This window comes from Tachysurus vachellii, chromosome 1 (genome assembly GCF_030014155.1).
Source record: "Tachysurus vachellii isolate PV-2020 chromosome 1, HZAU_Pvac_v1, whole genome shotgun sequence".
Taxonomy (NCBI): Eukaryota; Metazoa; Chordata; class Actinopteri; order Siluriformes; family Bagridae; genus Tachysurus; species Tachysurus vachellii.
The window spans coordinates 2,252,820-2,264,280 of record NC_083460.1 but is presented as its reverse complement, the minus strand read 5'-3'; the positions used below and the strand labels follow the sequence as shown (position 1 = coordinate 2,264,280).

The following is an 11,461-nucleotide window of genomic DNA, read 5'->3' as shown; positions in this document are numbered from 1 at the left end:
GTAAGTGTACATGTATGTATGTGTATGTGTACATGTGTATGTGTACATGTGTAAGTGTGCATGTGTATGTGTGCATGTGTATGTGTGCATGTGTATGTGTGCATGTGTGCATGTGTAAGTGTGCATGTGTATGTGTATGTGTACATGTGTAAGTGTGCATGTGTATGTGTACATGTGTAAGTGTACATGTGTAAGTGTGCATGTGTACATGTGTAAGTGTGTATGTGTACATGTGTAAGTGTGTGTGTGTACATGTGTGTAAGTGTGTATGTGTACATGTGTAAGTGTGTGTGTGTATGTGTACAGTACATGTGTATGTGTACATGTGTATAAATGTAAATGTAAACATCTCTGACACAGAGCAGAAATGTCAGAGACATATATCATTAAAAGTCCTCCTCACTTCTAACACTTTTTGACCTTATGAGCTCTTTTAAGGGTTAATATTCTTAATGAATAACTTTTATCTATATATATTAGGATCTTGCACTAAGAATTCTAATCAATATGGGCCCTAAGTGTAGAAATGAGCTCTCTCACACACACACACACGCTCAATCAAGGTGTACAAACTGCTCACGCCGAGTGTCAGATTTTCCCAGCCGTACATCTATCCACGCATTACCGCTCACCTTTGTTCATTCAGATTCAGACAAAATCTGTCATCGTCCTCAAACCGCTAATTGGCACCTGCTAATATCTGAACAGAGCTGTGTAATTTGTAGCGTGTGCTGTATAAACAGTGCGAGTACAGTGAGGTAAATTACTGAGACAAGACTGAACACGAGCGAGCACAAACACACAAAACTCACACTCAGGTTAATTTGATCAAACTCAGACACACACTCGGAATCGTTAGCTAACATTATCTTAACAGATTAATTCTAGCATTTGGCAGTCAATCATCATGACCAAGTCCCCCCACCCCACCCCCCTTCACAGATGGCGTTTGATTGACACGGCAGACGACCAACCTGCAGTCCGTCTGCAAAAACGTGAGCCTAAAGAAAGCTCCTGATTTCTAGTCCTCATGTTTTCAAAATCCATCAAGCTTGACGTTTATCGTAAGCTGAAAAATGCTGGAATAGTTTCACAAATAACATTTCCACATTTTCATCGTTGTCCAGTTGAAAGTTCAGGAAATTTTAGAAGAATTAACATTCCAGTTTAAAACTGAAAAAAGAAAAAAGAAAACTTTTTTTTTGTAACGTTAACTAAATCAAACACACCCACGATGGATTTATTTCATGTTACCAAATGCAAAACAATTTCTGTGACGCAACACGAGGCTTCACATGTTCAACCTAAAAACCAGATTTGAGATGGAGATAGGGGGCGGAGCTTCATGGGAAGACTTTTAATATCGGATCGAAGCTGACTTGTCGATCGTTTCAGATTTGTCTGTCGGTTGAATTCAACTGCTGTTTTCTTTTGTCGAGGGAAAAAAACAAAAAAACGCTCTGATGGTATAATGCGAGAGAACTTGTAGCAGCTTTGTAATCGAATTTACAACAAAGCTGCTACACAAATTACCCATCTGGAGATTTTATTTATGGCAAAAGTTGCTGTGTAGCTTTCACGACAGACTATTTGAGTTCAAGTAAATGTTTTGAAATGTAATTTTCTTCACTTACCAGAATTAAACATTTTACATGCATGTAACTTAGTATGTAGCTTCTAGATCAACTTAGCCACGCCCTGTTTTTATGTCGTCAATGCATGGGACTTAATTCCGTAGTGATAAAGGAACGTTGCTGGAGCTGCGAGACATAGATATTTTTATTTTTGTCTTTTTCACAGAACCTTGAGTTTATAAAACGCTTCTTAGAACAATAACCGAAGCGATCAAAGTTTGTGTAGCTATTTAAACAATAAATGCAGCTACTCAATTCCATAAGCATTGAACATTTTATTGGCATTTTGTTCAACTTCCACAAAAAAAAAATAAAAAAATTACCAAAAATAAACAAAAGCAGCTGAAAAAACTGAAACCAAGACTTCCATCGTAGATTTATTTCAAAACAAAGTGCTCAGTCACATACAACAAATAAATTAAATGTGATTGTATACAACCGTTTTTTCATATATAGATATTTATATATTAAACAAAAACAAAAAAAAACTTCAGCCGTTCACAATAACATTGAAAGCTTTTGTTTTCTTGAACCATCCTTCAGTAAACGCTCACGAAAGTATAGAACAGTTATGGTGCAAGACGCGGTCCACAGAGCACTGAAAAGTTCCTCATGCTTTTCCTCTAGACTCTGACCTGATTGGTTGAGATGGTGCAGTGGGCGGGATTTGTCTCAGGCGTGGCTGATGGGCAGCTGTGTCATGGAGTGGGGCAGGAGAGGCTGGAACATCAGCGACGTCGGGGACTGAACTGGAGAAGAAAAGCACAGATGTTAAAAAAAATAAAGAATCTCAGAATTTTCTGAACCAAATTTTTGATAGCTAGAGAATACCAGCTATGGGGGAAAAACTATTTTATGAATGTATGTTAAAATGTCAAAGCTTTTACTGACGCGGTCTGAATCCAATAATCCGGTCATGAAAACACTTAAATATGCACTGGGAGAAAGGTGGATTTTATCTTTTAACATATCAACTATTTAAATATTAGGCTCATTATAATACAATACACATTGAATTTTTTTATTGAAATATTTTTAAAAGGTTACTAAACCTTTCACTCAATGACTTAAAAGTTGTAATTTATTTTAATTGTTTTTGAATAAACAAATCTGGTGTAATTAACTGATCAGCAGATTGACCGACACTTCATAATGACAGCTACAATAATTACTGATATGGAATATTACAATTATTATTATTATTATTCAATTATTTAGCAAATTTAGGAAGCTTTAGCACTTCACTGTCAATCTTGTAAATGTCTTCTGGGTTTGTTTAATTTGACAAAATTAATATTCTATAATATTGTTTTTCCCTTAAATGTTTTATCGAGACCAGAAAAAGTATTTAAAAAGCACAAAATGGTCATGTGTTACAATACAAGCAGATTTTGTACAGAATTAAAGTAAATATTTACTGTTGTGTCTTTAATTACTATCTGTTTTAGCTGAATCGGTCCCACATATTAGAGTGTTTCGTCACAGGGATCTTAACTGAGAAATATAATTCCACTTGGATATAAAAGTGAATGAATATATAACTAAAACTAAATAAAAAAGGCCAAGATAAAACTGGTCAATAAATAAATAAAAAGGTTACAGAAGCGACACACACACCAGGGTTAATAAACTGACCGTCCATGTACGAGTGCAGGGTGGTGAGCATGGGCGTGTCGACCGGAGTGAACGCCGTGTACTGCAGCTCCTCCATCAGAGGCGGGGACAGTCGACCCGGCTGCAGGGACGACACCGGCGCCGTGGATGAGTGGTTCGGGCTCACGTGCTTCTTATGACGCGCTCGGCAGTTCTGAAACCAAACCTGAGGTTCCACAAACACACGGCAACATAAGAAACACGTAAATGATTGATTTCCATTTGCTTCTGATCAAGATTCATATTAACGTTGAAAACAGAGCAAGAATCAACATGAACACCAGATAAGTTACCAAAACAACACGCTCTGAAAGATCAGCCCTTGTTTATTAAAGTAAAGTACGACAAATACGGATTAAAAATTCTCCTGCTATTTTAAATCTTTACTCAGTTGTTCAGTTTAACGTGGATATTTTTAGACTGAATTTATACAAATAAAATCCAAATGTAAAATCTTGTATAATAATCAGGAAAATACAGTAAGAACATTTTCTCCATAGAAATTATCTACATGTGAAGAAAAACATTCTGTAAATTAATCTGTTAGAAATTAACAAATTTGTCCCCCAAAATAAATTCTGGTGTTTTATTGTCTGTAGGTTTTAATATTTCTGAGATCCACTTCACCTGAATAACTCTGCGGCTGAGTCCGGTTCGTTCAGCCAGCTTCTGCAGCGTCTGAGCATCTGGGTTGTTGTCCTGAGCAAACTGAGCCTGCATTACCTAACACACACACACACACAAATTACCATGCTTATTTTAAAATATGCTATTAAGCCAAAAAAATAAATAAATTAAAAAAAAAAAAATTTAAGAAAAAAACCCACTCTTTAGTTTTAACAACTTCACATCCGATTCATGATTAATTTATATAAATGAGAGAAAGAGAAACAATTGCACCAAAAACTTTAAGGTCTAAAGTTCAGTCTACAGTTATTTCGAGTAATTAAAATACTGCTGATCCCCACAATCCTCTTTGTTTCCTGATTATAGAATTCTTCAGAGCTCATCAGGATCTTCTGTATAGAAGAAGAACGTGAAGGTGGAGATGAAGGTGAGCACCAACCTGCAGCTGGTCGGCCGTGAAGCTCGTCCGCGCTCTCTTGGCTGGTTTGGGCTGGTTCACTTCCTGTTCTGAAGGTACAGCTCCTTCTACATTCACTCCTTTACCTGGATGGAAATACAAATAGGAAATCGACGTGAAGTGACTCCGCTATCAAGTAACAACAGAGGCTGGATACAGATGATTTTTTTAACAAAGCAACACAATACAATTTGACCTGCTCACTTTCAAAAAGTCACTACGCTTCTCTAGATTTTTTTGGGGGAAGTGAGGAGGATAAAGGTGATTTTTCGCCATCAGACAGATGTTAAGTCACTCTTAAATAATTTAGACTGAACATAAAATTAGCGGAGTTAAATACGCTTATAAGCTAAAGGTTATTAGCATGGCAGATTCTCACACAAAGTAGGAGCATAAGGAATAAAATAGTCCTGACAAATCTAAACTTCAACAGATGTGACGATGAGAATGAGACTTCACCGTCCAGGGGTTTATCTGGGTCATGTTACATGAAATAGTTCTAATACCAAAAAAAGTCAAGGTTCTAATATTGCACAATCTGAAAAGTAGCATGTGCTGCAATTTAATACAAATAATAGTTTTAACTGATGAAGCTTATTACGAGACTCAAGGTTTACTCAAGACAAATATTTAATCTGGAAGACGTTCAGCCGATGAACATTCTGGTTTAGTTATTAACATTTCAACAGTTTTCAAGCTCTCATCAGAACAGACGGCTTCAAAACAGCAGTAGTCCATTTTTCCTCTTTAAAAATTAAGACACATTATGACTCGGCCTTAGCTAACATCTTAAACACTGATGCATCATCAGGCCCTAAAACCTAAAGTCTTTCTTTTGAATCCTCCTTGTAGGTTTAGTCAATATTTGGCATCCTAACCACACTTTTTCCTAACGGGTGCTTGTACGCACTAAAGTTTTTGCTACAATACTTGTTTAATTCAAAATGGTGTGAGAAGGAAAATGGATATAAAATGTGAATGAGCATCTGGGAAAGATACAAGTCATTAACAGTAAGATATCTATTCTGGTCTTTTAACCTCTTGCTGGTCTATTGGTAAACCACTTGGTCTTGCAGCCCTCGCATCACCGTCACAGCACAGCTTTGATTAGAACAACATGGATAAACGAGAGCGAGACGGTCTAACCGTTTTCCACAGCACGCTTCAGGTTGTCCAGCATGCGGTCGTAGTGCACACGGCAGAGCACTCTCTCGTCCACCAGAGCGAACTCTTCTCCTGTAGACAGCTGGCGTTTGCAGGAGAAGCAGGCGAAGCAGGCCAGATGGTAGGTGTTCCCTTTGGCTCGGCGAACCCAGTCGTTGGAGTGGATGTTCCTCCCGCAGTGAGCACAGCGGGTCCCGTATTTCCTTTAAAAAAAAAAATAATAAATAATACTTTTTTTTTAAATTACTTCTTAAAAAAACAAGGTCAGAAAGGTCACTGAAGCAAAACATATTTTAGACCTTTAAAAGGCAAATGAATTTGATTAAAACAAAACTTGACAAACAAAAAAACCCTTAGAAATCCTTATTGCTACGGTGATGCCAAGTACCTTTATTATTTATAAAAATTCATCTTAAATGGTTGATACCCAGGATGCATTAGCAGTTAGGAAATAACAGCAACACTTCAGATTCTTTAACTACTTTATTTAACTAATCAGCTTGATTTTTTTTCCTTTTTTAATGAAGTCTCTGAAGCCATCAGTCATCAATTAAATGCTAAAATTATGCTGCATGAATAATGAAACAGGCTTGAACCTGGATCATAAATAGTTTCAGGGAAGCTAAAGCTAAATCTGATGTAGAACAGAAGAGATGATGTAAAGGTCATTGTTAGCCAAACTGTTCCTTTAGCATAATTGATTTCTGGCCAGATTACACAGCCGCACGGTCAACATGAGATTAACATAGTGTTAATTCTTTTGACAAAACTAATCTCAGCCCAAAACTAATCCTCAGTCCTCCCCCCCCATACTTTTTATTCTTATGCCAGACAGTTGCATAAAGCATTTCACCGCATGTCGAACCCTGTATGTATGTGACAAATAAAATTTGATTTGATTTAAATATCATGAAATCATTTGAGTGAAGGTGAACCGAGTTACTACAACTCATACTGGTATGCAAGTACTCATACTGACAACAGGTTTTAGGTGTCAATTGATTCATTCATTCATATAAAAATTAGACTTAGGATGACGGCATGAGACAACAGTGAAAATGTCTAAACATGCCTAAAAAAAATTAAATAAATAAAAAGTCTAAATTGTGATGCAAATCTGAATCAGATGTGGAGATTTAAAGTCACAGTTGATGCAGAAGGTCAACATGGCCAAAAAAATGTTTTAATTATAATATATTTATCTAGCATGATGGACATGGTGTTAAACTTATTTATTCAAATTAAAAAAAATTTGTATATATGAATTTAAAATTGATCTACTGCAGTGGTTCCCAAACTGGGGTACGCGTATAAAATATAAATCGTATAAAAACAAAGACGTGCCCCCTCTAGTGTACAAACAGCAAAGTAGCCAGGTAGTGCCATTAAACGTCAAATTCATGACATCCAAACAAATTACCCTATCAACAAAAATCTCTGTCCACTCAAGTGTCGTGCGCAAGTGCACGTCTTTACGTATCGCATGTCATTCCAACGCACGCGGTTAGGAACGAAGCATAATTTAACAAGCAGATAAAAATGGATAAATGGCTGCAAAGATTTAGGCCTACAGCCACAGAAAGAAAATCGACTCCCAGCAGCTTGGATGATCTACAGTCCTCTGACTGCACCCCGAGTCCCTCCATTTCAGCTGAAGGTGCATCTCCAACCCCTGCTACGGTTAACACCGATACAGACAGCGAGTCATCGGTTGTTTCGGCACCAACTCCGGTTCAGCAATTCACAGAAAGGCGCAAATATGATGAGAAATACATTTCATATGGATTTACATACATTGGCAGTGAAGAAAATCCCAAACCACGGTGCGTTATATGCGCAAAAGTACTCTCTCTCTTTCTCTTCTAACTGCAGGAAGCCAGCATTTTTACGCAGGCATTTAGAAACGAAGTATCCTGCCTTTGCAGATCACGCTTTGAAAACATACCCATGCGAAAGTGGGTTTTCAGCACTTATCAGCATAAAGAACAAATATCGACACAGACTCTGCATAGAGAATGATTTAAGACTAAAACTGTCTCCGATACAACCAAACATCCCAGAGTTATGCAAGTCATTTGAATCACATCCATCTCGTCAAACGGTGAGTCATTAAAAAAAAAAAAAAAAAAAAAGATTTGTATACTAAAGTTATTTTATGAAGGTACATGTGTTTAAAATGCAAGTTTAAAAAAAATCAAGACCACAATTATGAGTGAGAGGGGGAACGCGCAATGATGTTAAATGGGGGTGGGGGGTGGGGGTCTCTGTAAAAAGGTTGGGAACCAACTGATCTACTGGATGATGGTAAATATGTACATTCAATTCAAATGTATTCGTATAGCGCTTTTTACAATTGACATTGTCTCAAAGCGGCTTTACAGAACAAACATTTTTTACATTTACATAAACAGAGCAAAAAGGTTATTATAAAGAATATAAAGATTAATATAATAAAATCAAGATTAATTAGATGTATTTAAATGGATGATTTAGTCATGCTAAGTGCTTTAGAGAAGCCAGGAGATGATTAAAGTTATAAAATCGCATATTGTGACCATGTTGTTACATCATCCTTTTATCCAAAAAATTTATAAATCTTATTTAGAAAAAAAAAAAAAATGTTGCCAGATTGAGAAATAACGCTCACGTGACAACACAAACAAAGCGGGTTGTTATTAAAACTGGGACGTTTTTCTGTGTCAAGGTTAAGTCGAGAAAAAATAAATAAATAAAGTAAACGCAGGATGATTTACAGAAACAAAATGAGGATGTGGTTTTTACCTGAAATAGTCGAGTTTACAGAAGATTTCTTTTTCTTTGATATAGCAGCTGATGTGGCGGCCGAGTGACGTCTGACACACACTGCACGAGAGGCAGCGCACGTGCCAGCACATGTCGTTTACCTGTAAAAACAAAACAATAAGGAGTTAACGGTGTGTTAGTAACACACATCACCCCTATAATACGACACATAAACCAAAAACATACACCATCACAACACAACACCTTCATCCAATTACAAGCTAAAACATTTACAGCTTAAAGCTCGAAATCATTAGCCAATCAAAAGTCTGGAGATAATTAGCATAATAAAAGTACTGCTGAAGAATAAACATTAGGTTTCAAACCTGGAAATATGTATGACTTATTTTATTTAAAATATAAATACATAAAAATAATTCACATATAATGAGACTTTATCGACGTTATTTATTTAACTCCCACAACCCACTTAAAGAGGTTGAAATGTCATTTTATAATTAACTTTTTTAAACTTTTTGTTAAAAATATTAAATAAAATTATATATTATATAAATATTAGTCTTTAAGTGTTTGTGTTGGGAAATTTGTACGTTTGTAAATAAAGAAATCCTTTAACATTTGCATATTGGGATATTTGACGCGTGGTTTTCACGTGGAAAATTGCGCCATAAGATGTTTTCTTTTAATTAATGTTTTTTTATTATTATTATTGTTTTACCTTGAGCAGGTATTTGTCTACAATTTCCATGCCACAGCTGGTGCAGATGGCTTTCTCAGACATGGCATGAGGAGAAGAGACGGTTGGCGACGAGACCGAAGACGACGGACACGACATTTCTTCCAACAGGTCTTGAGTTGAGCTCTGCACATATAGTAGTAGTAAATAATAATAATAATAATAATAATAATAATAATAATAATAATAATAATCATCATCTTTGGCTACGACATGTTTGGTCAGTTGGCTTGAAAGACAAACGCAAATTAAAAACCTACAAGTTTAAATGTAAGATTAAAAAAACCGACTTAAGTTTTTTGCGTAAAAGCAAAAAAAAAAAAGTAAGTTATTAAACTTCTTAGTCAGATAAGTCGTTAATTACCAAAACGTTTCCTTCTTGCAGGATTGTGTGAGGTTTGCAGTTTTGTGGCATGACGAGCAGCAGGAGAAAGTGTGCCGGCGCGTCAGGCGGAGAGACGCGCGCTCCGAGCCGCCGCCCTTTTAACCTCTGCTGCCGCCCCGTTAATAACCATGACAACAAGCTCGGTGCAAAAGATACCAACCCCCCACCCCCCCGAAATTATCACCGCGCGCGCACACACACGGCTCTTGAGGTAATAGCAGTCAGCAGTCTTTCTCCTTTTCTGATGAATGCATTCCAAATAGCTTTAAATCGACAGATTATGAGAAAACGCGTACAGAACACTCAGTGCACAAACAGGTGCACTAACTATCGATTATACCGGACTATAAAGACGTTTTATATTATTGTATTGCAGATCAGATACCGTGCAGGCTGCTGCACAGCTGAAGGTGATTATTCCGAGAAGGAAACCGGTTTCAGGCATTAATTAACTATTAACATCAATAAACACAAACCGACATGATTTTCACAAACTGACTGTTGGTGCAGAATTTTTCATTTTAATTGTCTTCAGAACCTTTAAAAGAAGTGCAGGTAGAACTCATTGCAATTAAAAATAATAAAAAGAGGGTAAAAAAAAAGTGTTTAAGGTTGTTGATGTTGTTTGGTCCACTATAATGCTATATTAGTATTAAGAGTTAATCGAACATTAAAAAGTTTTTTGTTTGAATGATGACATGAAAAATAAAAGTGAAAATGAAAAACAGATTTTTTCAGCTTCTCCGACTACAATGGAAATGCTAAAAGTCTGTGTGTATTTTTATGCGTAAGCAAAACTAATTCTATAAGAAAAGTCGACAGTCTTATAGCAAGTGAAATAAACTGGGAGCTAAATTTATAAACCAAGAGTTAAAACGTCACTCGAGGTGTCGGGATAATTCAACACCAGTGATTTTTGCCTATACCTCAATGCTGTAGCCGGATATCCAACAGCATGAGTTTTGGTTTTCTTTTTTTTTTCCCTCATCTAAAAAGGTTTTTTGTTTTTTTTTTTTACACTTACTTTACTCTCGGTTCCCGAGCTGAAGTCTTCCACGCCGGGGCAGGAAAGCGTCTGCTCATCTTTCCAGTACATGGTGTGAAGCATGCAGATTCAGACTGTTGCAGGTTGCTGTGTGTTCAACATTACTGCAGGTATTCCACATGTGCGTCTACACCACGATTTAACAGCAACTTTAGTTTGGGAGGAACTTTTTTTTCCGGGGTTTTTTCCCCCATGGCCGCACCTCCTTGGCACTTTTACGCACGCCTATTATTCAGAGAGGGGGCAAAAAAAAAAAAAAAAAAAAAAAACCGGAATATATAAATGAACCCATTTTAGTTTGGCCAAGATTTAATTAACAACAATAAGGTCCATTTTTTTAAACATCAATCTAGCAGCTTTGTGCTGATGACACTGAGTAACAAGTCGAATTATTTTGAATCACTAAAAATAAATCCAGCCAAGAAAACAATTTAGCACCAATACGTGAATTCCTTAACTCATACTGAGAAAAAAAAAAATGATCCTGTTGTTTTTCCGTTTAAAGGAAAGACAGACAGAAGGAAGTTGCACTGATTACGTTTGTGGTCATTACAGCTGTCGCTCTTTTCTGTGCTTTAAATAAAAAAAAAGCTGCAAATTGGATTAACTGGTGCCATCTGAGAGAGTTGATCCCTTCACTTCAGCACCTGAGTTTGTTTAGTGTGAAGCGCGGATATTTAAGGATGAAATCTTTATTCATTCATAACAAATAGTGAAATATACAAAAGGGTTTATTTATACTGTATTCCTACGTATTTTTGGACTTTTTGCTTAATCTTAAAATTAAATTTTAGAACTTTTAAGAAGTAACGTGACTTTTATTTCACTGCTGACATTTTATGTTAATTATTTTTTAAATGTTTAAAATATAAAATAGTTTTATTTTAAATGAACAATTATAAAATTTAAGATAATCAGCTAATTCAGCACATACTTTATTATATAAAAATAAAAGCATGGCTTCGATGTATTTTTTTTTCTTAGACTCAGATGCAGA

General features: G+C 36.1%; 1 protein-coding gene across 2 annotated transcripts; it reads right to left on the bottom strand.

Annotated features, from left to right (window-relative positions):
* Positions 1-1,998: 1,998 nt before the first annotated feature.
* lhx8a (LIM homeobox 8a) lies at positions 1,999-10,679 on the bottom strand. Of its 2 annotated transcripts, none has more exons than XM_060889540.1 (8): positions 10,444-10,679; positions 9,017-9,160; positions 8,317-8,438; positions 5,518-5,738; positions 4,354-4,457; positions 3,915-4,010; positions 3,270-3,453; positions 1,999-2,383 (listed from the first exon to the last, which is right to left on the bottom strand). In XM_060889540.1, exons 1-8 carry the CDS (start codon positions 10,525-10,527, stop codon positions 2,307-2,309), a joined length of 1,032 nt encoding a protein of 343 aa, XP_060745523.1. In that variant the 5' UTR covers positions 10,528-10,679; the 3' UTR covers positions 1,999-2,306. The 2 variants fall into 2 exon arrangements, with proteins under 2 accessions (XP_060745523.1, XP_060745606.1); XM_060889623.1 differs by lacking the exon at positions 10,444-10,679 and adding an exon at positions 9,399-9,565.
* Positions 10,680-11,461: the final 782 nt, after the last annotated feature.

Excerpts from the sequence above, each read along its gene's own strand:
- lhx8a (XM_060889540.1), bottom strand. The coding sequence starts at position 10,527 with ATGCTTCACACCATGTACTGGAAAGATGAGCAGACGCTTTCCTGCCCC. Across the intron at positions 4,011-4,353 it reads TCACGGCCGACCAGCTGCAG|GTAATGCAGGCTCAGTTTGC; the intron begins GTTGGTGCTCAC and ends TGTGTGTGTTAG. Across the intron at positions 3,454-3,914 it reads TCAGCCGCAGAGTTATTCAG|GTTTGGTTTCAGAACTGCCG; the intron begins GTGAAGTGGATC and ends GTGGAACCTCAG.